Source organism: Peromyscus eremicus, chromosome 7 (assembly GCF_949786415.1).
Source record: "Peromyscus eremicus chromosome 7, PerEre_H2_v1, whole genome shotgun sequence".
Classification (NCBI taxonomy): Eukaryota; Metazoa; Chordata; class Mammalia; order Rodentia; family Cricetidae; genus Peromyscus; species Peromyscus eremicus.
Window position 1 is genome coordinate 99986721 of NC_081422.1, and position 27262 is coordinate 100013982.

Consider the following 27262-nt stretch of genomic DNA (forward strand, 5'->3'; position numbering starts at 1 on the left):
ATATAAATATATAAGTAAATATATATATTTTGGAGAAGGGATCTCTCTTTGTAGCCCTGGCTGGCCTCAAGCAAACAGAGATCTACCTGCCTCTGTCTCCTGAGTTAAAGGTGCGCGACACCAATTGAACACTTTTTAAACCGATGAACTTTATGACACATAAATTTCATCTCAATAGAGTTGAAATCCAACTTGATTGGGGTATTAATTTTCCTAAGTACGCGGGTAAGTTTTCTTAGAGCCAGCGGCCCCAGAGTTTTACAGAGAAAAGCACCTTCTGCCTGGGGCAGCGAGGCCACGCCCCTTTCCTCGTTTCCTAGCAACCAGTTTCCTACTGTACGCTCCCCAAGCCTCCCTCCGTCACTTCCGTTCTCAACAGGAAGTGAGGTCAACCCGGCGGCTTTCCCGGGAGTTCAGCGTTCGCCTCAGGTGAAGTAGTCTTCCTGGACTGGTACTGGCACCGTTCCCGTCCAGGGCTGGTGCAAAGGCCCGGGGATCCGGGGACTCGCACACGCGCGGGCCCAGGGCGGCAGGGGAGGAGCCGGCGGTGACGCTGCTGGGTGTCCGGAGTCCCGAGTGTGTTCGCTGTCCCAGTTGCTCACCCCCAGCTCTAGATCTTGGACTTTCCGCGCTCCTCCCCCAGCTACCTAGGTCCTGCGTTTGAAGGAAGGCCCCTCACAGAAAACATTCTCCTCGCCGACTACCTCACGCCCAAGCCCCTCAGAGCTCTACCAAGACCTCCCTGGGATCTGTCAGCGACTTTTGAGTTGCCAGAGGCCTGGGGTAAATGTTTCCCTGAGTGCTAAGTCTGGGGTAGGGAGACAGTTCCTGCAAAATACGGGATTGGGTAACTTGGGGCGGTTTGCATTTTGGCTTACTTTTCTTGAATGTCTCTGGCGGGGTTTCTTCATCAGATCAGAGGAGTTTGCCTAAGTTTAGGTGGTGGGAGGTCACACCGCGATGAGGCTGGAGGGGCCCAGGTGATGCTAGTTTTGTAGGTTTTAGTCTGACCCTCTCAGGGATTAAATGGCCCGTTTGTATCAGGTGTTGGTATTTAGGCGTTTAATGTATTTCTTACCTACAAGTAAGCTGTAGTTTTCTTAGACGAAGACTGAGTCATACAGTACTTTTGGGACTTTCATAGCACCAGACACCGTACTGAACACAGTAAAGGTGCAGTCATACTTTAAAATCTGAGTATCAGTGAATCCGTTTTAACATCGTTAGCTTGACGTTGAAGGGATCACACTGGGCATGGTGGGATACCAGCACTTGGGAGGTGGAGGCAGGAAGTCACTCTTGGCTCTGTAGGGGGTTTCATACCTAGCCCCGGCTATGTAAGACCTTATCACAGAACAAAAAATAAAAACTTTGAAGGCATCTGTTTAAACATAGTTCAAGGCGGGCGGTGGTTGGCACACGCCTTTAATCCCAGCACTTGGGAGGCAGAGGCCACCGGACCTCGTGAGTTTGAGACCGACCTGGTCTGCCGGGGCTACACAGTGAAACCCTGGCTCAAAAAAAGCAAACCAAACAAACAAAAACCCAGAACAAAACATAGTTCAGCTCCTGGAAAAGATGGCACGAAATAGCACCACCTTTTTAGATAAAAATAGTAAAATCTATTTATATAGTTTACTGAATTTGAGACTGCTCTGGGATGCTCTTTCATATACCCTCAGTAGAAAACAGTGCACCTGTTTTTTAGGAAAAGGCCAAATAATGGCAAGTCCATTGCTTCTTTGTTTTTTTTCCCTTTTTAATATTCATTGTCTCCCCCTTTTCCCACCCTTTTAAATAGGTATTGCATCTTAACTTGCTGACCCAGAGGTGCTGGTCGTTATGGGAAATCAACTTGCTGGCATTGCTCCTTCCCAGATTCTCTCTGTCGAGAGTTATTTCTCAGATATCCATGACTTTGAATATGATAAGAGCCTGGGAAGTACTCGGTTTTTTAAAGTTGCTCGAGCGAAGCACCGGGAAGGCCTGGTGGTTGTGAAGGTCTTTGCAATTCAAGACCCCACGTTGCCTTTAACTAGTTATAAACAAGAGCTGGAGGAACTGAAAATCAGGCTTCATTCTGCACAGAACTGCCTACCTTTCCAGAAAGCAGCGGAGAAAGCATCCGAGAAAGCAGCCATGCTGTTTAGGCAGTATGTGAGAGACAACCTCTACGATCGAATCAGTACCCGTCCGTTTTTAAACAACATCGAGAAGCGCTGGATCGCCTTCCAGATCCTGACAGCTGTGGACCAAGCGCACAAATCTGGAGTCCGACACGGGGACATCAAGACCGAGAACGTGATGGTCACCAGTTGGAACTGGGTGCTTCTAACTGATTTTGCCAGTTTTAAGCCGACTTATCTTCCGGAGGACAATCCAGCAGATTTCAACTATTTCTTTGACACGTCACGCAGGAGGACTTGCTATATTGCTCCTGAACGTTTCGTGGATGGTGGTATGTTTGCCACCGAGCTGGAATATATGAGAGATCCCTCCACTCCACTGGTAGACCTAAATAGCAATCAGAGAACTCGGGGAGAGTTGAAGAGAGCCATGGACATCTTCTCAGCAGGTATTTGAGTTAGCTCATTTGCATATTTTAACTGTCCAACGTAGAAATGTAGCTTTTTGTAAGTTGCCAGATTTTCAAACATTCCTGAGTATGCCTTCGTGTACTGTTTTCAGATAGATACACGATTTCTTCATTGGCCCTGCTTAAGTAACCAGAAAATGCAAAGTGCTTTTCATTCATGTAAACATTCAAAACATGCTTTCCCATGCTGGTGACATGAAAGGATGCTCCATGACTGTTTTAAGATGGAGAGAAAGTACATCTCACCCTGGGTTTGCTATGGTGGTAATGTGCATAAGATACCTTTACAGAAACTTGCAGTTAAATGAGTGGGTGTGACAGGGAGGGAGGCAGTGTCAGAGAGGTCTCGGTTAGAGTGGTGGGATTCAAGCTGAGGCCTCCGGAGTGACTGGGAGTTAGCTTGGGTAGTTTGTTTCAAGCAGTGTGTGATGCTCCTACCAGGCATCTGTGTGATATTGGTGTTTATAGCTGTGCATTTACTCAAAGGACTAGTTGAGTCCCTCAGAGGTTTTTGGGTTTTTTTGTCTGTGTATGTTCATGTGTGTGCAGGTGCGTGTATCTGTATATATGTATGTACGCAAGCGCACACACACACACAGTGGACAGTGCCTGAGGAAGCACACCCAGGGTTGTCTCTGACCTCCACACTGTGGTAAGTTCCCTGCCAACTCTTAATTATTTTTGAGGCAGGATCTCTCTTTGGGCAGGGAGCTTACCATGTAGGCTTCACTGGTCAGTGGACCCCAGAGATCTTTTCTGTGTCTGTGTCTTCAGCTCTGGAATTACAGGCATGTACCACCCTACCCAGATTTTTTATGTGGGTTCTAGGATTTTAATTCAGGGCCTGATACTTGCAAAGCAAGTGATTTTCTGACTGAGCCATTCCCTAGGCCTGTATGAGTGTTTTTTTATTTTTTTTTCGAGACAGAATTTCTGTGTGTAGCCCTGGCTGTCTTGGAACTCGCTCTGTAGACCAGACTGGCCTGGAACTCAGAGATCCGCCTGCCTCAGCCTTCCGAGCGCTGGGATTAAAGACTGCGCCACCACCGCCTGGCTAGTTTTGTTTTTTTAAAGAAGTTTTGTAACTCTTTGACACTTACCAGACCGCATCTTAACTGATTGCAGATTTTGAACCAGGTGACAGGGTCACAGATTACCATGGCGTAGAGCTTGTTTGGGGACTCCTCATTATGGTTTCTGGACTAATGTTCATAACTATGATAGGGAACATTGCTTATTTATTCCTTTGACCCGACAGCTCTGCTGCCATCGGTGCGCACATCTGGAGTTCCCGGGTCCTTCACGGCACAGCTCTGGGTTTCTCCGAGTGCCTGGGGGCACACTTCTCGAAGCCCACTCCTCAGATGCACTTAGGAGTTGACATAGACTCTGGGGTGATGGCAGAGTGGCCCTTTCTTGTTTGCTGGAGCCATCCTGCCAGGCCTGAGTTAGGAAGGGTCTCTGTAAAGTTTTGTTTGTTTGTATCCCAGAGAACTTTGTAATTTCCTTTTGATTTTCCTCCCAACACTGGGAATGGACACAGGCTCCCACATCACGTAGTCAAGCACAGCATCTCTGAGCTACATCTGCAGCACTTTTCACACAGGAGCTGGCTAAGTTGTCCAGCTGGTCTTTAACTTTCTTCCCCCATTGGACCCTCTGTGTAGCTAGGATTACAGGTGTGGCCTTCCATGTAGCTGGGTTACAGGTGTGGCCTTCCATGTAGCTGGGATTACAGATGTGTCCTTCCATGTAACTGGGATTACAGATGTGGCCTTCCATGTAGCTGTAATTAAGGAATGCACCAACCACTCTCACCTCTCCTAAGTTCCCTTGATCCATTAATTATTTAGGAGTTGTCTTGTCTACTCTTCTATTGCTGAGATAAAACACCCCGCCCAAGTCAATTTAAAAAAGACAGTGTTAAATTGGCTTTCGGTTTCATGGGGTTAGAGAATGTACACATGTCTCTGTGTGTTGGTTTCTCTTCTCGTGAAGGTTCCTGGATTCAGTCAGAGAGATTTAATTCTGATTAATTCCCAGAGGCCTCAGCTCTGACACCATTGCCAGAGTAAGGTTTCTCCATAATCCCTCACAGTGGGGCTTTGATTTCAACACAGGAAGCCTTGGAGTACACTGGCACTTTGTCTAAACCATAGCAGTGAGGGTCATTTGGGGGGTTAGCTGAGGTGGTCTAGAGAGTGTATATTCTGTAGGCTCCTGAGAATTTGCATTCTGCTGTCATGGGTAGGATGGCGTATTGATGTTTGTTAGAGCTACTTGGTTTACAGCGTTGTTCAGATCTCCTATTTCCTGCTTACATATGATAAATTAAATATTCTTAAATTACATTTATTTATTTTTATGGAAACACAGTGCAAGAGAACCTGCAAGGGAGTGTAGTGTGCAAGTACTCACATACCTTGGTTTGTGTTTGGAGGTCAGATAGCTTGTGGGAATGGGTTCTCTCTTTTTACCATGTGGGAATTAGAGATTGAACTCAGGTCATCAGACTTGGTGGCAAGTGCCTTTATACACTGAGCCATCTTACTGGCCTTGGCACTTAATATATATATGTTTTTCTTAAAAAATAGCTGTTGCTGGAAATCCTTTATTCCGAAATAGACATTGTATAAATAGGAATTAACAAATTTACTTAATGTTTATTATGTATCAGAATTATGTTAGTTGACGGGTTTTTCAGTCGACAAAAATTAGGAAAAACATCCTGTGGAGTTTGTATTCTAATGGGCACAGAGATAATAAACAGGCAACTTAAAATGGTCTACCAGTGGGTACTGTGGGGAAAAATACTAGTGAAATACTAGAAATGCTAGTATTTTCATTAGAAAAATACTAGTGAAATACTAGAAATGCTAGTATTTTCGTTAGAAAAATACTAGTGAAAGAAAAAAGAGTGTGGAATATGGAGGAGCTGAAGTGGCTCCTACAATCTCTGTTTGTTTTATTTATTTATTTATTTTTCTGAGACAGGGTCTCTCTGCCTGACTTAGAACTCACTTTGTAGATCAGGCTGGCCTTGAACTCACAGAGATCCATCTGCCTCTGCCTTCCAAGTGCTGGGACCAAGGGCATGCATACACCATCACACCCAGTGGCCCATGACATCTGAAACAGGTAATTAAGAAAGGGTTTCCTGCTGGTTGACAATGATCTGAAGGAGGTGGAGGTCTGCGATCCACCAGGACTTAGGGCCCAGCAGGTACAAGGCTCTAAGGTAGTTTGTTAAGGGTCTATAAGACTTGGTAAATGCACGTCCTAGAACGACTCAGTAAAACTGCTGTGTACAAAAAAACAAAATTGCTTTGTGCTTTTGAGAATGTTAGGTACTTAAAAAAATTATTGATTGAAGAGTGTTAGTGCAAAATGGTTGAATTATTTCCCCTTTCTTCTAGTTTACTCCCACATTTTTAAACACTTGGTATCTGTTTGTAATATTTAGCACTACAGATGAAATTTGTTCAGGGGTTATGTTCTTTCTTTCTAGGAGGGGAGCTTGGTGAAGGCAGGATTTTTCCGCCCTGTGTTAGTCGTGCCTCTTCTAGGCAGCACCTACTACTAGTCTAGTGATGGACAGACCCCTAGATACTGCTTAGCACTTCTTCCGAGCTTAATGCTATACTCTTGTACTGAAGGGTTTCTTGTGGCTTTTAAACTCCCTATTTGTGTATATGTTTTTTTAAGGAGAAAAAGTGAACGATTGTCATTATGCTTATATCCTGATGCTCAAACCATTAGACGTGGCCTGTATAGTGCATTATACTTTTAAATTCAGTTGACTTTGCATTTTGAGTGTTCTGATTTTTCTGAATTCTGATCTGTGTTAAATGATCTCTTCATCTCATTCTAATGGAATTCTGTCTGATTTTGCAGGTTGTGTGATAGCGGAGCTTTTCACGGAAGGTGTACCGTTGTTTGACCTCTCTCAACTATTGGCATATAGAAATGGACATTTTTTCCCTGAGCAAGTGCTAAATAAAATTGAAGATCACAGTATCAGAGAATTGGTAACTATGTTACAAATATTTGCCATACAGTTTTAATGGGAATATGTCCTAGGTGGCCTGCAACTCTCTGTGTTAGTTCACTCAGGGCAGGCCTCCTGCCGTAGCCTCCAGAGTGCTGGGATGACAGCCATGAGCCACACACTCAGTCCCTCCTCCACAACAAATTTGGAACAAAACCTAGTACTGATAAACATGCCTTTGATACCTTATTAGAAAGAAATGTACTGTTTTAACCTCTTAGGCAAAAAACACATTTGACATTTCAAAAAAGAAAAGAAAAAAAGAAATGTGAATCCATTATCTGTTGTTCCATGATAATCTTGCCTGCTTTGGGCAGATTTGGAGGTGGGTGGGGCCTTCTGAGATAGAGCTTGCTGGTGAGGAATGAAGAAGACAGATGTCCACAGTGCCGGGTGGGCATCAGCCTGAGCAGAGCACAGTAGCGGGCCTCTTCCCGTGGAGGCAGATGTGGGCCGCCCTGGTAGGGGAGCTACAGTTACTTGGTTATGGTAGCACAGGCCAAGGAATTGTGTGCAAGGGCATCTGGTCGGATGTCTGGATCACTGTTTGAGGCGTCTTTTAAAGTAACTGCCACTGTGATAGTGACTGTGGTCGTGTAAAGGCTACGGTGACATCAGAATACCCTGCAGAATTCTAAGTGGGGAAACATGCAGTCTGGTGGCATCCGCCTGCAATCCCAGCTATTTAGGAGGCCGTGGAAAGGGAACTGCCTGAGGGTACAGACTGTGTTTAAGGCCAGTTTAGTGAGTTCAGCAGATCCCTACCTGAAAATCAGTAAAGCTCAGGAGGTGCTGGGCTGTAGCTCGGGGGGGTCAGCACCGGCCTGGAATGTGTTTGCTGGAGGAGGTTGAAGAGGGGTGGGTGGTAAGGCAGCCTGGACTTGAGGAAGACTGTCTCAAGAGCAAAGGAAAGGGGATACTGGAGACAAGATGCTCCAGAGGACGGCAGCGAAGCTCTGGGAAGAAGCACACCTCCTGCTCCCCCTTGTAGCCGCCACTTGCCAGGTCATTTAACTGAGAAGCTTCATGTCTTTGGAAAGTCAATTTGTTTATTAATCTTCAAGGCGTTAATGCAAATGTAAAAGTAATTCTTAGATCATTTTCCCACATGGTACACTTGATCCCCCTAAGTTCAGTACTAGTTTCTAGGTTAGAATCCAAAAAGAAGGCCAAAATTGCAGATAACATTTTTATGATATTTTATGTATTTGACTAGTAGAAACATCGAACTGTTTTTTTTATATATTAAGTGAATCTATGTTCTTATATCAGGTATATTATTATTTCTAGTGTTCACATTTTCTCACATTTTTAAGTATTTTATTTCTTTTTCAGAGTGTGTGTGTGTGCCTGCGCATATGAGTGCAGAGTTCAGAGTTATTAAATCCCCTGGATCTGAAGTTATGAATGGTTGTGAGCCGCTTGATGTGGGTGCTGGGTTGAGCAAGTGCTCTTGGGTGCTGAGCCATCTCCCTACCCTGGTGTTGTATGTCTTTGAAGTGCTGGGACTAACACAGGACCTCACACAGCGACGCCGGTGCTCTCTCCTTGAGCTACATACCAGCCCTTTGATTCTCCTCTGGACCAAACTGCACTTAAGCCACGTGCTAATCTTTGGGATTTGTGATAGTATAGTTTAAAGCAGAACTCTAATTGCGGCTCTGAAATGACTCAGGTGTCCTATAGTCTCTTGCAGATTCATGTTGTTTTGTGTGTGCGACTGTGCCTGTTTGTTTTTCTCTGAAGGTTTGTTGCTTTTCTAATCACAAATATCAAACAGGGTGTGACCTCTTATATACCAGACTGTCTGTGCATCTTAGTATGTAACGTCCTGTTGCCTTCTGGGATGATGAGAGACACAGTTAGTTTGTGGTTCTAAAGAGAAAGGATAGCTGGAAATGGTGGTACATGCCTTTGATCCCAGGACTCAGGAGAGGCAGAGGTAGTGGATCTCTGTGTGGTCCTGACCAACCTGGTCTCCATAGTGAGTTCCAGGCCAGCCAGAGCTACATGTTCATATACTGTTTAGAAAGGAAAAAAAAAAAAAAAAAGAATGGCTGAACAAAGAGAATAATTAGAATTACCTTAGGAATCCTTTAAATCACATGTAATTGCTCTTCGTATGTGTGTGTGTGTGTGTGTGTGTGTGTGTGTGTGTGTGTGTGTGTGTGTGTGTAGGATCTTCTGTAGTCCAAGCTGGCCTTGAACTTGTTACCATAGTTCAGGAGGCTGGTCTTGAACTCATCTTATAGCCCAGGATGGTGGCTTTGCCCAAGCCTCCGGAGTGCTGGGGTTACAGGTGTGAGCCACCCCATCTCACTTTCATTTCGTGCTCTAAAATGCACCCTTTTCTCTTTCTCTTTCACATAGGTAACTCAGATGATCCATCGTGAACCAGAAAAGCGTTTGGAGGCTGAGGATTACTTGAAACAGCAGCGTGGCAATGCTTTCCCTGAGATATTTTACACTTTCCTTCAGCCTTACATGGCTCAGTTTGCCAAGGAAACTTTCCTCTCTGCAGATGAGCGGATTTTGGTTATACGGAAGGATTTGGGCAACATTATTCACAATCTTTGTGGACACGATTTGCCAGAAAAAGCAGAAGGGGAACCCAAGGAAAGTGGGCTGGTTGTCCTGGTGTCTGTCATAACATCCTGCCTGCAGACGCTGAAGTCCTGTGACTCTAAACTGGCTGCCTTGGAGCTCATTCTCCATTTGGCCCCGAAGCTGAGCGTAGAGATCCTTCTGGACCGCATTACTCCGTACTTGTTGCATTTCAGCAATGATTCTGTTCCCAGAGTGAGGGCAGAAGCCCTGAGGACACTCACCAAAGTTCTTGCCCTTGTCAAAGAGGTTCCTCGTAATGATGTCAATATCTATCCAGAGTACATTCTCCCAGGCATAGCTCACCTGGCCCAAGATGATGCTACTATCGTCAGACTGGCCTATGCTGGTAAGAGTTCGTTGTCCTAATTACAGCCTTGCACATGATTTTCAAGTACTGACTGTCATACCTCTTGATTTTTTGATCTCTTTGGGAATTCCTTGTGTGAATTTTGCTCTTAAATTATGAATATGTATATCCATGTACATATTAATATTTATAGCTAATCTGTTCCTTGGGTATAATTTTGCATTTAAAATGATTAGAATTATCAAATGAAGAAGTGCACCGTGTGGACTCTCACAGTTTGACCTGGAATAGTACATTTAGCTGGAGGAAGGCTCATGTTTGCAAGTACCTGCTTCTAATTTAGAGTTGCAGCCTTTTCAAAGTTTCCCTGATCACACACTCTTATTTCAGGGCAGAACATTCTGTTGCTGTTGAGAAAGACCGTGATGTTGAAGGAAGGTTCTGAGTTAAGTCCCCATTCCCCTTACTTTAGCGCTCAGAATGCGTGACATCTTGATGAGATGGGTATGCCATGCACACCTACTTGCTCTGCTTAGAGTGTTCCCTCACAAAGCCTAACAGTAAAGATTCACGTTTTTAGCTCTTCGAACTAATTCTGAATGCTTACTTCACCATGGGAAATATCACTGAGACATTTACATAATCCATAATTTATATCTATGATCTAATGGAAAATGGACCTTCTGTTTTGAAATCTTTGTGCATAATGTGTAGCACACATGTGGCGATAATATTGCCATGTTTTTGAAAGCTGTGTGCTTATTAGTTTGTTTATTTTTTGCCTGTCATTGTTAATAGAATATGTGAAAACTGGTCTTTGGGCACTCATTTCATATCTAGGCCCAACCCCAGAGGATTGGCGGTTGTTGGGTGGTTTCAATGCATGCATTGTTCCTGATCTTCCTGTTTGTGTTCTTGTTTGTGTATTGTGGAGGCATAATGTGAGGCCTAAAAGTTCAGGAGCTCTTTAAGACACATCTGAACATCGGATTTTATTATTTTGTGAGAGCCTGTTTCTAATTCATTTGGGAATCAGATAAATCAACTAACATACAAGAAACAAAGGTTTTTTTTTTTTTTTTTTAAAAAAAAAACAATGTATATCATTCTTATCTCCATCTTATGACCCTATTTTTGGCTTAGCATGTCTTACCTGTTTTCAGTTGTCATATAGGTAAAGTTCTGACATGCAGGTACCATGTTAACATATTAACATCCAGTTTCTCCAGCATGAAAGCAGTAGCTGCTGTGTATTCAAAACCCTGCTTGATGTCAAGACATTGATTGCTCAAGGTTGCTGCAAGAGTTGGTTATGAGATTTTACGTTAACTCTTGCAGCAGCTTTACATAAGGTGTATTACCTTCGTTTTAAAGGTTAAGAAGACTGAGTGACAGGGCTGTGATCCACCTGTTTCTGGTCTAATGTCTAGTTCCGGGAGCTGCAGGACTAGAATTTGGCCTTCAGACAGTAGTGCTTTTCTTTGGTTTCTCTGAGAGTCCGTCATAACTCAGAGTCAGAGACAGCACCTTTCAGTGAGAAAGAAATCCACCTGAGTAGAAGCAGGAACGTTTTTTGAACTTGGTGGTTAAATATAGTTAAATTATACACAGCAGTAAGTATAGACGTGTAAACTCCACCTTGTTTTTCTTTGCAGTATTCTTTTTCATCTCAAAAGATGCTGGCATAGACTTCTATTTTATATAAAGTGAACTTAAAAGTGTGACTTACATGGAGAATTAAACTACCCAGAATTGAAAAAGCCCAGGAAAGAGTCTTTCCTAATAAAGGTGCATGCCCAGCCTCCCATGTCTGTGAGTTATGTATTTATGGACTCAGCACGCTGAAGATTGAAAGTGTTTGAGAGAAGTCTTTATTAAAAATGTATGGGCTTTTTTGGTTATTCCTTAAACAATACAGTACAGCTATTTACATAGCATTGCATTAGGTGCTGTAAGGAGTTGGAAACGGAGTCTAGAGATGATTTGAAGTAAGTGGGAAGATGTGTTTAAAGTATGTAAGTGTGATGGCACTTTCTGCAAGGGACATGAGTTTCTGCAGAAGAGGCCTAGAGCTTCCCCTGGCCGTGGATACTGAGAACAGTGAACAGGTACTCAGGAAGTGGATATGTTTATTTAGAGTTTGGCTTAGTGTCAGGTTTGACCTAGAAATCTCCCATCTCTTGTTTGTTTGGTGTTGGGGATCAAACCCAAGGCCTTTGTGCTACCTTGTACACAAGTATTCTGCTGAGCTACACCTTCGCCTTAGTTTCTCCTGTTAGGGTATTGTGGGATAGCATCATGCTTATGTAGTGTTTCTCTGTTTCCTCTCTCTCTCTCTCTCTCTCTCTCTCTCTCTCTCTCTCTCTCACTGTTTGGGGGTACACATCTATGTACATATAAGGGTAGGTGTGGATATTGGATGTCTTTTTATCTCTACCTTAATTTTTCTTTTCTTTTTCTTTTTTCTTTTTTTTTTTTTTTTTAGAGCTGAGGATCGAACCCAGGGCCTCGTGCTTGCTAGGCAAGCGCTCTACCACTGAGCTATAAATCCCCAACCCCTCTACCTTAATTTTTGAGACAGTGTCTCACAGTTAACCTGGAACTCACCAATTTGGCTCAGCTAGCTGGCCAGCAAGCCCTAGATCCTCCTGTCTCTTGTCTGCCCAGCACTGGGATTAGAGGTCTGTGCTACCACATCCACCTTTTCACGTGGATGATGGGATCTGAGCACAGGTCATCATGCTTACATGGTAAGCACCATGGACTGAGCCATATTCCAAGCCCAAGTTTTTGTTTTATTTTGAGCAATGTTGAACCTGGCCATGGTGGGGACCTAAGATGGAGAGAAGTGCTGTACTGAATAGACTATGGTAGGGTGGCTTTGACTTCGTAGACATTACAAAGTAAGGACATGTGTAAGGCTGCGGATTTGATGTCCAGCACTTACTTTCAGTTTCAGGTGGTCATTGTATGGTGAGTGTTATTCATTGCTAAGAAAGGAGAGTTTAGTCTTTCCTACTTAGAGTCATAGGTGAGGCACAGAGCAGAGGGCGAGGGAGGATGCAGAATAGGGATAACTAGAAACAGGAGAATAGTGAGGAACCGATGTAAATGACTGTAAGTGTGTAGTAGACATGAGAACGGGGTACACTGAGTGGTGAAGAGTATCAGTCAGTCTCAGATCGTCAGAGTAAAGACGGTCAGGACAGAAGTGTGGCCAGCAGGCTCACCCTTGTCCCCTGAGAACATCAGAATATCACTTGAACAGCTGTCTGACGATGGCTGAGTAAGTTTAGTGATGACTTTTTAAGGTAGTCGTGACTCCTCACTTACCTGAACAAACCGAGACTCAGGCTGTTGAAACAATAAGCTGGTAAGCGGCAGGCTTGAGGGATGAGTCCTGGTCTGTCTGATCCCAAGGCCCCACATGATGTTCCTTTGGTGCTGATGTTTCTATTTTAGTCTAATAACTAACTTGTCAGGACACCTTCAAAGGCTAGCTCTGTGGTAGGATTGACTTTTTTCTCTTTATCTCTCAGAACCAAATGCTCTATTTTAGACAGTTTCTGCTAATACAGAATTTTTTGTTTTTTGTTTAGAGATTATCATAGATTATGAGATCAATTACAGAGACTGATTAAGGGCTAACTTGCAAAATCCTGCTTTTCCTCCAGATTTTTTGAGTAATATTTAGCTGATTAAGGACTTGGGGATTCTGGGCCTACCGTGACCTGTAGTCATCAACTCTCTGGAGACAGAAGCAGGAGGAGCTCCAGTTTAAGGCCATCTGGGGTGCACAGGACCCTGTGTCAGAAAAGTCAAAGGACTTTGGGAGGAAAAGTTGTGAGCAGCTTGAAGATGGAGGTCGTGACTGTAACTGTTCTGCTGGTATCTTACAGAAAACATCGCCCTATTGGCTGAAACAGCTCTGCGCTTCCTGGAGCTAGTGCAGCTAAAAACTCTCAACATGGAGAACGACCCAGATAGTGAAGAGGTAGACGAAGCCACGCATCCAAATGGAGACTACGACACAGGTTGTGTTATTTCTCCTCTTAGAATTCCCATCATTTACACCAAGTCATTAATGGTAACTTGCAAAAGCTGGTGCTCATTAGTCTCTTGTGACATGGAAGAGCAGCGAGTATTAGGAGGATGGGCCCCTGGCACGCTGTCCTTTCTGTCCTCACACACTGTTAACTGGACATGATCCACTTGTGCTTGGAGATGCCACACTTGCTTCAGCCAGAGTCGTGTGAGCAATAAAGCCAGTTGAATTGTGTGATTCTCATTAAAAAAATGGAAGCATCATCACTAAAGAACCTAGACCCTTTCTTCTTGCGTGAATAGTGTTGAGTATCCTTAGTTATGAGCTGTTTTCATTAGTAATTGATATGTCTGGTTTATATATCAAAGTTCCTTCTTTACTATAAAGAAACACATGATGATAAACTCACTGAGTCCAGTGGTTTAGGTTACTTTGTATCAAAAAAACTTTTAACAGGTTTTTAGCCGAAGACTTAGAAGTAGAATTAAATCTGCTTTGTGCTGGTTTAAGTTGAGAATGATTAGAGAAATCTAGTTTATACATTCGTATGCTGTGGTGTGTCATAAAGAAAATGGAGCATTTTCAGACAATGAATTTAGCTATCACAGCTTTGGAGGAGCTGACGTTTCCCTCGCTGTGAGCATGTAGTTTTCCCCACGAGACGTCAGCTTTTCCTGGGCAGCACTGGGCAGGGTCGGACTGCTTTTCTCCCTTCCGTTCAGCTGAGGTGGCTAAGCATGTGCTCTGCAGCTAGGGAACAGTAGGAAATGGCAAGGACTGTGACCAGTGCTCTCAGATGGGGACTTTAGCAAGGGACAGACAGACACCTAGGTGGACAGATGAGGATGAGTAGGAGGTATGGTCAGAGAGGAAGACTGCTCAGACCATATAAAGGATTTATGATAGACATAAAATACATATGTACATATGTATATGCATATATACAAAATACATAGATACATAAAATACATATATGAAATCAACTTACTGTAGCTTGAGTTTTCCTGCCTGGCCCACAGTCAGGACAAATCTCTATCACCTGCCAGTCCCACAGCCTCAGACCCGACCAAGTAAACACAGAGACTTATATTGGTTACAAACTGTATGGCCATGGCAGGCTTCTTGCTAACTGTTCTTACAGCTTAAATTAATCCATTTCCATTAATCTATACCTTGCCACATGGCTCGTGGCTTACCGGCATCTTCACAAGCTGTTTGTCATCATGGCGGCTGGCAGTGTCTCTCTGACTCAGCCTTCCACTTCCCAGCTTTATTCTCCTCCTTGTCCCGCCTACACTTCCTGCCTAGCCAATGGCCAATCAGTGTTTTATTTATTGACTAATCAGCAACACATTTGCCATACAGAACATCCTACAGCACTTCCCTCTTTTTTTTTTTTTTTTTCAAAAAGGAAGGTTTTAACCTTAACAAAGTAAAATTACATATAATTTGGGAATTTGGGCGTAGCTTCTCTTACTACTTCCTGCTGGAGGGGGGCGCTGTATCTTATGGGGACACAAAGAAAATTTTAGGATCATGGAGTAGTCCGTGAGGCTGTATCGTCTGAGCCAGTTGCCTTCAAACCATTCCGGATGTTGGATCATCTGGGCCATGGTGTCATCGGAGACCTTTCAGGAGGTCTTGGCTGGTCAAACCTGATGTATCTTAATCTGGAACAAATCCATAGCCTCTGGCTTTCTGTGGGAACAAAAGTAGAGTCTCTTTTCCAAAGCAACATATCCTTATATCCAAATTTTGAAGTCAAGGTATCTTTAAAATATACATATTGGTTTAACTCAACATCTTTTATGATCAAATGTTTTTCTGCAGTTAAAAATCCCAAAGACAACACAATCCAGATTCTCTGTGTAATATCCATTTTTACGTGGCTTGTTTTTTATACTACCTTTACTGTCTCTTTAAAAACTTTATTTTTTAAAACTATGTATTTGTTTCTATAACTCTATATATCACCTTTTTTGTCTCTTTCAAGCCTACGTATCTTTTACACACATTGTAAACTATTACATCTGAATCTGTCTTATTGTGAATCTATTGCTTTAAACTGCAGCAGCTGTGGCTGCTGGCTCCGCCCACCTCAGCTTCCCAACATGGCTACGTTTACCACCAGCTCTGGGAGCTATCGTGGGTCTATGCTTTTATCCAAGCAGCATGTAGCCCCAAAACCTCTTTTTTTGTTTTGTACTAGCAAAGGCCAAATCCACCTCGCAGCTTAGTGTGCCACTTGCAGAGGCCTCATTCCCACCATACGGCAGGTCGAGCGCGCACGCTAGGAACCCACCAGTAGCTCAAACCGGCAGCTGCCGCTCATTTGAGAGAGACAATTAGGAAGCTGTTTTTAGCTCCGTTTTAGAATCTTTTCTCAGGTTTTAGGTGGAAACTCTTGCCACCACGTTGGACGCCATTTGTAGCTTGAGTTTTCCTGCCTGGCCCACAGTCAGGACAAATCTCTATCACCTGCCAGTCCCACAGCCTCAGACCCGACCAAGTAAACACAGAGACTTATATTGGTTACAAACTGTATGGCCGTGGTAGGCTTCTTGCTAACTGTTCTTACAGCTTAAATTAATCCATTTCCATTAATCTATACCTTGCCACATGGCTCGTGGCTTACCGGCATCTTCACAAGCTGTTTGTCATCATGGCGGCTGGCAGTGTCTCTCTGACTCAGCCTTCCACTTCCCAGCTTTATTCTCCTCCTTGTCCCACCTACACTTCCTGCTTAGCCAATGGCCAATCAGTGTTTTATTTATTGACTAATCAGCAACACATTTGCCATACAGAACATTCTACAGCAACTTACTTTAAAATGTTTTCTGAAAGTTACATGCTGGACCAGTCTGGTATTTTGATGACCTTGCATGAAGTAATCTTTGGGGGAGGTAATGAGCTCTCCTTCCTGGTGCTTCCTCCTCCATTTCTTCTTGAGCTCATAAACCAAGAGACATTTTGTGGGGTTGTAACTGTTCTCACAGCATCCCACCTGCTGACCTTTGAACAGTAGGAAAGCTTAGCAAATACAGGATTCGTATGGAAGCTTCTGCCATCGTTCCATTACTCCACTAAGAAAGAAGGAAGACAGGTCTGGGTGTGGGTGGGCCCTACCTGTAATTTCATCACTCTAGAGGCCACATTGGAGAATTGAGACCCTGTCTCAACTAAAATGACAAAATACAAAATGTTTGATCTACATGTGTGGGAGAAAATTGATCCTTGTTTCTGTTTTTTAGAGCTCCAAGCCTTACATGAAATGGTTCAGCAGAAAGTTGTCACTTTGTTAAGCGACCCTGAAAATATCGTGAAACAAACTTTAATGGAGAATGGAATCACACGTTTGTGTGTCTTCTTTGGACGTCAGAAAGCCAATGATGTTTTGCTGTCCCACATGATCACCTTCCTAAATGATAAGAATGATTGGCACCTGCGTGGAGCTTTCTTTGACAGTATAGTTGGTATGTTTGTGTTTGTTTTTAAATTCATCTTTAAAATTATAAATTCCCTCTCAGATCTTTCCATTGGTTTGAAAGATAGGTAATGATATTATCAAGTTTTGTTTAGTGAAGAGTTCTGAGTACTTCTGTCCATCTTCATGTTCCTTTGCAATATAACTGATCAAGGAGCAGTTTAATTAATCTGCATTGTAGTGACATGAAGAAATAGCATGTAATCGTTAAGAACAGTGACGTGAGAAAGGGCATGAAGTATTGTGGAAGTGACTGAGGGAGTTCAGGTCTGTCTGAAGTGTGACCCGGTTGGTGTATAGGGCCGAAACTGAAACCAGTCTGTTGAAGGTAGAGGCTGCAGTTACATGATGCCTATCATCTGCTGGGCTACTATAGCAGCTGATTGTTTGGTTTAAAGTTTCCATATTTGTCAAATTTTCTACAGCAGACATTAATTTTGTTTTTAGAAGTTTTTTTTAGTTAAATGTATTTTGCTGGGGGTGGGGTGCATGTACCATGGTGTGCATGTGGAGATCAAGGGGTAACTTTTGGGAGTTGGTCTTCTCTTTCCACTAGGTTGGACTTGGGGATTGAACTCAGGTCTTCAGGCCTGATATTAGGTACTGTAGATAATAGTACTTCCTAATTTGTTTTACATTTTAAAAATCTAAGTATTTCCTAACATTTCTAATTGATCTTTGAAACTATACTCTAATAGATTCCTATTATTTTTATTCCGTTAGATAATTTTATCAAAATTCATTTGAACTTTTAATGAAATATTTTGAATATTTAGTTGTTTTATTTGTTTTTGTTTTTTTTGTATTTTGAGAAGGTCTTACTATGTATCCCAGGCTGGCCTGGAATTCTAAGCGCTTTGCTTCAGCCTCCCAAGTGCTGAGATCACCCATTAGTTTTAATTTTGAGTCATATTATGCAGGGAATCTTACATATTTACGTGAGGAATTAGCATGGTTAGGTATTTGAGTATGATCACGTGCTGCCTCATGGGCTTTGTTCTGAGACAGGATGCTAGCCATTGCCACTGTTACTCAGGTGAGTGAGCTTTATACCTGTCATATAGTGTAGCTTATTGTCTACTACATTGCTAGTACATGACTGATTTCTTATTAGTCTCTGTAGCTAGAAGTATACATTTTTTAAAAAATATTTTTATTTTATGTGCATTGATGTTTTGCCTGCATGAATGAATGTTTGTATGAGGGTATCAGATCCCCTGGAACTGGAGCCACAGACAGTTGAGTTACCATGTGGGGGTGGGAATTGAAACCGGGTCCTCTGGAAGAGCAGTCAATGCTCTTAACCACTGAGCCATCTCCCCAGTCACAGAAGTATAAAATTTTCATAGAAAGTTTGAGTTCCACTTGAGTACACAGAGAGACTTTTACACAGAGAGAGCTTGCTGTTGCCATGATGGAGACCATGACCAAAGCAACTTGAGGAGAGGGTTAATTTCATCTTACGGCCAACCGTCCATCACTGAGAGAGTCAGGGTGGGAACTCAAGGCAGGAAACTAGAGGTGGGAACTGAAGCGGAGGCCAGGGAGGAATTCTGCTCAGTGAACCTCCTGCCCACGGCTGGCATTGCCCACAGTGGGCCAGGCATCCCCATGGCAATCATTAATCCAGAGAGTGACCCACACATTGTATAGGCTAAGCTGAAGGAGGCAGTTCATCACTGAGGTCCTAGTTCCCAGATGATCCTACCCTTTGTCAAGTTGAAAAAGAACTAAGGGGCACGGTCCTGCTGCACATATGCATGCATGCATACATACATACATACATACATACATTTCAGCTTATTTCAATGACTGAGTTAAAGAATATGAACATAGCTTTCATAGTTGCCACCCAGTCAATAAAGTATTCTTTCTATAAACAAAGAATATGAACATATTTCTAATTTATTGACATATTTTATGTTAATTTTACTCCATCAACTTTAGGTGCTACACACCCAACACACTCCCAGCCAGGAGTGGCCTTTACTTTTTGATTGTTAAAAGGGTAAAGTAACAGATTTTCATGTATGTTTTTTGCTTGCTAGTCAAGCTGTAAAACCTTTTTCTGATGTTTCTGTGTTTGTATTTTACATTATCTTTTATTATTTTGGTTCTTTTTCTTGCACAAAGTTAAATTTATGCTTGTGGATTTTTTGGAGTTTATAGAGTATTAACTCATTTTTAATGCAAGTCCTTTTCTCTTTTAATTTAATTTTTTAAGTGTATTTTAAAAATAATTGATACGTTTTGGTTTTTGAAGCAAGGTCTCACTGTGTAGTTCAGATTGGCCTCAACTCACTATCCTGCAGCCCAACACAGAATCATCCTGGGGTGATGATCATGTGTGTCACTGCACAGGGCTCAGGATGGTGATCATGTGTGTCACCGCACAGGGCTCAGGATGACGATGATCATGATGTCACCACACAGGGCTCCTTAGCTGACTTGCAGTCACACTTGATTTCCCTTGTTTTTACAGTGCTGCTCACTTCTTCGTGTTCCTCAGCTTTTAGAAGTTTACTTTCATATGTTGTTATTGCCCTGCTTTTTATTTGTAGTGTAACAAGATTAATGGCCTTCCCCTCCACACATGTGCACCCTCCCCTCGCTTAGTTAGTTCTTCATACTTTCACTGCCGTAGTGAACATTTACTTTCTGTTCTATAATTAAAATAAGGTGTTTTCGAATAGACTTACTCTAAAGGATCAGGAGAGCACTTACATTGTCGCGAATGTGTTTTAATGAGTGAGAGTCAGCTCGTCACTCCAGAGGGCTCTGGTGTGGTCACGCCCTGCACTAGAGGTTACTGCAGCAGAGCTGTCTTCCGTCTGTCAGTGACTAGATTCATCGTGCATTTTAACTGACTCCATGTTTAGAAGCGACCTGTTCTTGCTCTGCAGTTTGGGATTTGCTTGCTGTCTTCCCTGTCTTCAGTAGTCTGCTTTCTTGTCGGTGTTGTTTGTTGCTTGGAAGGTACCCCATTTGTTCCTCATGTTATTCTTGGAATTGTGTGTGTTTGTGCACACACGCACGTGAGTGTTTGTGGAGGCTACAGATCAGTGTCAGGTGTCTCCTGTGGTCACTTTCCACCTCACTGCTTTGAGACGAGGTCTCTCTGAAGCTGGGGCCCGTCCAGCCCTCTAGGCGTCCAGCCAGTGAACTCTATGGATTCCCCTGCCTCCCCTTCCAGTGCCAGGGTGATAGCCTGGAGATTCAAACCTGGGTCCCCATGCTTCCACAGCAGGCACTTGACCAACCGAGCCACCTCTGTAGCCCCAGATGTCCCTAACTGGGCTGGAGGATTTTGTCCCTGGCTTTCCTCCTTGAATCCCTGGGGCTACCTCTGTGGTTTTGTGGATTCTCCACCTCCTGTTTATTTTGCTAGAGTTTTGTTTTCAGGAAACTTCTGAGGAAGGGCTGTCTAGGAGGTAAATTTCTCTAGTCCTTGCATGTCTTAAACTGACTAATTTTTGCTTTCTTATTATTGACAGCTTGGGGAGACCTGTGTTTTCTCTTTTGTGAGTTCTGGTGTCCCCAGATTTCTGGATGATTGACTCTGGGGATTTTTCGTTTATTGTACTGGGAAGGAAGTGTGGTTCTTCCCTGGTTCTGATGAGTGACTCGCTGTGTCCTTTGTGACACGTGGTTTAGTGGGATGCGCATTTTCAGGGGTGGAGTAACAGTACCACTGCCTTCTCTTTCAGGTGTTGCTGCCTATGTCGGCTGGCAGAGCTCCTCCATCCTCAAGCCCCTGCTCCAGCAAGGCCTCAGTGATGCTGAGGAGTTCGTCATTGTGAAAGCTCTCAATGCCCTGACCTGCATGTGCCAGTTAGGGCTGCTGCAGAAACCTCATGTCTATGAATTTGCCAGTGATATTGGTAAGCTTCTGTTTTTGAATGGGAAATTTGGGTGTGGGAATAACTTCATATAATTTCATTCTGATAGAGTAAGAATACATAAAAAGAAAACACAATATTTGTCTTTTTGGGTCTGTGTTACCTCACTCATGATTATTTTTTTTTTCTGGCTCCATCCATTTACCTGAAAACTTATATTTCATTTCTTAACAGCTGACTGATATTCCACTGTGTACATGTACATGTACATTATCCGTGCTTCAGCTGACAGACTAGGCTGTTGTTACAACTAGAACATCAGTGACTGTGGATGAACAGGTGTCTCTGGTAGGATGTAGAGTCCTTTGTGTAGATGCCCAAGAGCAGGATGGCTGGATCTTGAGGTAGATTGATCCCTTACCTTCCGAGGAACTGACGAACTGATGTCCATAGTGGCTGTACCAGTTTGCACCCCACAGCAGTGAGTGAGTGTTCCTCTTTCCCCACATCCTGCCAGCATGTGCCATCATTTGTTTTATTGATCTTGGCCATTTTGACTGAGTTAAGATAAAATCTCAGTAGTTTTGATTTCCATTTCCCTTGTGGCTAAAGATGCTGAACATTTCTTTAGTGTTTCTCAGCCATTTCTTTTGTTTCATCTTTTGAGAACTCTCTGTTTAGTTCTGTTCCCCATTTTTAATTTGGATTGTTTGTTTCCTTGGTGTCTGGTGTTTCAGTTTTTTATGTAGTCTAGATACTAACCCTCTATCAGATGAGTAACTGGTGAAGATACTTTTCTACCCTTATGCCTACAGTATATATGTGTCCTTAAAGATAAACAGGCTTTTGGTATTGTCTGTCTTTACATTTGTTTTCTTCGTTGTTTATTCAGCTTCTTTGTCTTTTGATTGTAAGTTTAATCCATCTTTATTTACAGTCAGTACTTAATAAGGACACATTAATGTTTTGTTACTGATTCTGATGGTTTTTGGAATCCCTGTGTCATTCTTACTCTCTTGCATCTTCCTTCGTGATTTGATGATTTTTTTTAAAGTGCTATGCTTTAAATCTTTAAAGTTGCATAAATTTAATTTTCCTACGTAAAACCCTACACTTTAATTTCTCCTCCTGTATTTTATGTTCTTGAGACAATGACTTATGTACTTTATATGTTGTATATCTTTAAGCAAATTATTAGCACTAAAGTTCCAGGCTGGCCCTGAACTGCTTCAGTTTCCCCAGTGTGGGCATGCCAGGCACGAGCCACCATACTGGTTTAGTGTTGTAACTCTGAGATGAGCATGGCAGTGGTGATCTTGATGGTGATTCTCATGGTTTCCTTGGAGGTGGTCTTAAGAACTGTGATTCCTTCTTAGATAATCCTCAGTTCTCTGCTTTCCTCATGAGTGGCACCAGAGAGCTGGAGCATATTAGAGAGGAAAGATTGATGCTGTATTTTCTGAGAAGTTCTTTCAGCTCAGGCGTAAGGATTTGATGTACTTTGTCAGCTAATTACTGCTATAATAATGCAGTGTGTCTGTTAACCACAGAGTCTCAGTAAACACTGCGGTGTGTTTCTTGTCAGGCATCTAGGGTTGTGTGGGTGGCTCTGCTTCAGGCTGTGCATCTCCTTCGTCTTTTGAACATGATCTTTCTGTCTCATTGTGGGGCCATGGTTGTCACGGCTGAGGCTGCCCCAGCTGTTCTCACGGGGTGACAAAGCTCAGGAGAGCAAGCCTGGCTGTGCAGTACATGCCCCTTTGCTAGCATCCATTGACTGAGGGGCTGCTAGAGGCATGCTTATGTACGACAGCTGCACAGGAAGCACATACGTGGGGAAGCTTGGAATCGGTAATTGATCTTGCCCAGCACCCAACCCCGGTCATGCCATTGTGGCTCTGTGCTTTCAAAAGGTTCTCAGTGCTTTGCCAATTCCTACTGTTCTGGATTGTTGAGGTGTTGGGATTGAACTCTGGGGCCTTGTGCATGTTAGATAAGCACCCTACACTGAACTCCATCCTCAGCCCGTTTTCCTTCTTTACATCAAAGGGAAAAGTACCAGTCCTTCCTTGTCACATGGATCAGGGCTGTGTGTGGATTGTGAAATAATCAAAACCTTCATGGGTAATGAGAAGACCGTGTGAGAACTTTGAAGAGATTTTTATTTTACTTTGTGTGAGGGGGTGTCTTTGTGTACGCTCAAGTGCATGCATGTGTGCATATGTGCACATGCACATGCCATTGCATGCTTGTGAGGTCAGAGGGCACCTCTGTGGAGTTGGTTCTCTCTTTCACTTTTCATGGGCCCCAGGGCTCTAACTCAGGTGGTCAGACGTGGCGGCAGGAGCCTTTGCCCGCTGAGCTGTCGTGGCAGCCCTGAAGAGAGGGACATTGAACGTGTCTTTGTCTTCATTTCCACGTACATGGTGACACGGTTATGTCATTGCTCCCCTGGACTTCTGATAAACAGCTCTGAATATATCTTTGCATACTTAGAGCTCAAGCAACTATTGTGTTTTAGAAGTTTGAATTTTATTCTAAGTCATGTTATTGTGACTTCGATTAGTTGAAATAAATGATTTAGGCTTAGTGCATGAAACTATTAAAAAGAAGACATTCTGTTTCCTTGGTTAATGTTGTGTGAACACTGAAGAATGGACATGATGTGTTCTGCTTTTCATGATGACATGATTATCATTATTATAATGAAAATTATGAGTTACATGCTAGATTTGACCAAACCCTACATTAAAAAGAATGTCAGATGGATCAGATTGTTTTCTCAATGCTATGGCCTGGAGAAGAAACGTTACTCACCGCACCTCCCCTCCTCCCGCCCCCATGTCTCTGCTTCTCGTGTGGTAGCTGCTGTCCTGAACACGTAGGGTAAAGTGGATCACTTCCTGTCTGTGTGTTGTTGGGATTTTTTTATGTGTCTGTCCAATAGATTTTAATTCAGTGCTACAAATGAGTATGTGCTAATACACTTTCAACTCTGAAAAACAGAAATTTTACAAAGGAGATTAGTTTTATGGTATGGCTGGTAAGTGTGATAGGGGAGAGTTATAACTTTGTATTATTGAGTTTCTATTTCAGGCTAATATGTGCAAGAACTTTCTAGTTACACTGAGGCTTGATGTCTTTATCAAATGGTTATAATGTAAGGGTTTGTATGACCTTAAAATTTAAAGTTTTGTGAATCTGGTTTGATCTGGTATCTTCTCTTCTTCCCCTTGTAGCTCCCTTCCTGTGTCATCCTAATCTGTGGATACGCTATGGTGCAGTGGGATTTATCACAGTGGTAGCTCATCAAATAAGTACTGCTGATGTCTACTGCAAGCTGATGCCTTATCTTGACCCATATATTACTCAACCAGTAATACAGGTACACAGGTTCCAGCTTGTGACCAGTCCTTTCCAATTATGTCTCAAGAGTCCTTTATATCAAAAGAGTCCTTAACATCAAATGTATTTAAGTTGATCTGTAACATTTTCATATTCCTTTTGAGCTAACAATGTTAATAAACTGACCTCCCTTGTAGGAGAGACACTATCAGGAGGCTGTTAAGTCACACACAGTATGGCACGCAGATGTTCAGACTCCATTTTCTTTGTGATATCTTGTAATGCATCTGCTTTTATTTTTATTTTTTAAAGTTGTACTACTTTTTTATTTTATGTGTGTGGGTGTATTACACGAATGTATGTTGTGTACCACCTGTGTGCCTGGTGTCTAGGAAGATCAGAAGAAGGTCCCATAGAACTGGAGTTACAGCCGGTTGTGAACCTCCTTGAGTTCTGGGAATGGAACCCTGGTCTTCTGGAAGACCATCCAGGGCTCTTAACCCTGAGCCGTCTCTCTGGCCCTTGCTAGTTACTCTTATTTAGTTTGTTATTTGTATTATCATTGATTTATATTTTTCAAAGCCAGGATCAAGAATTGAGAGGCTAATTATTCGTGTTTCATAAGTCTAACCCTTCTTCATTGTAAAATGTAAACTTTTTTAAAGTTTTAGTTTTGAGTTTATGTGTGTGTTCCAGTGTGGGTTTGTGCACATGAATACAGTGCTCTCAGGGGCCAGAAAAAGGCCTTGGATCCCCTGTGGCTAGAGTTAGATGTTGTTGTGAGCCTCCCAGCGTGAGTGTTAGGAACCCAGTTCAGGTCCTGGAAGAGCAGTAAGCGTTTGTGATTGCTGAGCATCTCTCCAGCCCTTGTTTCTTCATTTGAGATTAGACAAAGGGACCCTTTAAATTCCAGCTGCAATAGTTAATTATATCCAAAGAACGGTCTTTAGATCTGGGTGTGGTGGTGCACACTTACAGTGTCAGTTCCCATGAGGCCAAGGCAGGAGGATTGTGAGTTCATGGCCAGCCTGGGCTACATAAAGAATTTAAGGTCAGTGTGAATTACATAGTAAGATCCTGTCTCATAAAACCAGGGACTGGGATATAGCTCAGTGGTAGAGCATTTGCCTACATGTTCAAAGACCTGGCTTCTATATCCCAACATTGACAGGAAAAACAAGAGTCCTTTTAGTCACTGCTGGTAGTGTCCATATTTTTTTTTTTTTTTTTTTGGTTTTTCGAGACAGGGTTTCTCTGTGTAGCTTTGCGCCTTTCCTGGGACTCACTTGGTAGCCCAGGCTGGCCTCGAACTCACAGAGATCCGCCTGGCTCTGCCTCCCGAGTGCTGGGATTAAAGGCGTGCGCCACCACCGCCCGGCCATATTTTTTATTATATATGCATTTACCAGAAAAGTGTTCTAGGCCACTAAGAAAAAGAAGTCTTGAGCTCTGGAGAGAATATTTTGCAGAAGGGTTTGGATCTCTCGGGGAAATGTGGTAAATGAAGCGGGGAGGCCCCATGCAGTGGTTACTTGGATCTCTGGCCAGCACCTGTGTCTTAGGCCTGTGAACCATGGGGCGAGGCGGGGGTGGGGTAGGGGGGTGGACTTGTAGGTCTGGGAAGTATTCTGACCTCTGCAGATCCAGGAATGGCTTGCTCTGACTTTCTGAAACCTTTGCCTTTGGGTGTTTACTATTAGTCTTCTGTGGAGTAGACACAGATATGTACTCTAGTGGTAATACGAAAGACAGGAAAACACTTAGGTCTTTAAAGCTGGCCAGTGTCTTATTTATCTCCTCATAAACAAAACAAAACATTATTTTCTTAGAAAATAAATACTTTTGTTAACTCTACACAGGTTGTGCTTACTGGGTTTGGAAGTAATTGTTCTATGTACTGTAGTTTGAACTAATCATCCTTTACTTTTCTCATATAGATTGAAAGGAAGCTTGTCCTGCTCAGTGTTCTAAAAGAGCCCGTGAGTCGCTCTATATTTGATTATGCTCTGAGGTCTAAGGACATCACTAGCTTGTTCAGACATCTTCACATGCGTCAGAAGAAGCGACATGGCTCTCTTCTCGACTGCCCTCCACCTGAGGACCCCGCCATAGCGCAGCTTCTGAAGAAACTGCTTTCACAGGTGTGTGCCTTCCTCGGGCCTTACATATAAACAGGTTTCATGACAGTGTTGAAGCATCTATTTAGATGTTAAAAATGTTTTTGATTAGGTTCTATCATGACAAATGAGAATAAATCTGCCTGTTAGCATCTGTGTATTCTCTGTGGTAGCTAAGGAAAGACAGCAGACTTAACCTAAAACACTGAGTTCGACTAAATTAGGAGTCACGGGAGAACTAGCAACTTTCTTTTGTGATTGCTGTGAGAATAGAAAGAGCCTTGAGTGTAAGTACTATTTTTAGTTCAGTTCTGTACTTTACCAAAATATAATGAAGACATACTTCAGAACACAGACATGATGGAGTCTCTCATCCCAGTCCACACTCACACTTCTTACTGTGTGCAAACGACTGCATTACCTTGGGTCTGCAGTTGAATAAGCCAGCAGTTTACTGTTGTGTTTACGTCTGAATTTGGATCAATTAACAAATCCTGTAAAACTAAAAAATTTTCTAATAAAAACCCTTTTACTTCATTTGGCATTGGTAGGGCCTATCTGATACACTAAATTAGGTTCATCTTTCTGTTTTATGTGGAATGTGTGGGACCTAGAGTCAGAATCGGAATGATGAACAGAGAACAAAGACTAGGGGTGACCACCATACGCTCTGCAGAGGGTTTTCATAGAGAGAATGCTTACCAGCCATGTCTCAACTGAAAAAAACAACACTCAGTTTGAGAGGCTGTTTTTTAAGAAAGGGACTTGCTGTGTAACCCTGGCTGGCTTGACCTTACTACGTCGACCAGGCTGGTCTCAAACTCAGAGAGAGATCTCCGTACCTCTGCTGAGATTAAAGTCACATGCCACAACA

General features: G+C 42.9%; 1 protein-coding gene across 2 annotated transcripts in view; it reads left to right on the forward strand.

The window, feature by feature from the left end:
- The first annotated feature begins 376 nt into the window (after nucleotides 1-376).
- Pik3r4 (phosphoinositide-3-kinase regulatory subunit 4) overlaps nucleotides 377-27262 on the forward strand; it is a 56730-nt gene continuing 29844 nt past the window's right edge. Inside the window, exons 1-9 of one of the 2 annotated variants that reach the window (XM_059268520.1) lie at nucleotides 377-429; nucleotides 1802-2575; nucleotides 6491-6624; nucleotides 9015-9597; nucleotides 13458-13592; nucleotides 16855-17076; nucleotides 20795-20968; nucleotides 24166-24311; nucleotides 26209-26412. In XM_059268520.1, coding sequence (XP_059124503.1) covers nucleotides 1843-2575; nucleotides 6491-6624; nucleotides 9015-9597; nucleotides 13458-13592; nucleotides 16855-17076; nucleotides 20795-20968; nucleotides 24166-24311; nucleotides 26209-26412 — 2331 coding nt within the window. In that variant the 5' untranslated portion in view covers nucleotides 377-429; nucleotides 1802-1842. The other variant, XM_059268518.1, reaches the window with a different exon arrangement.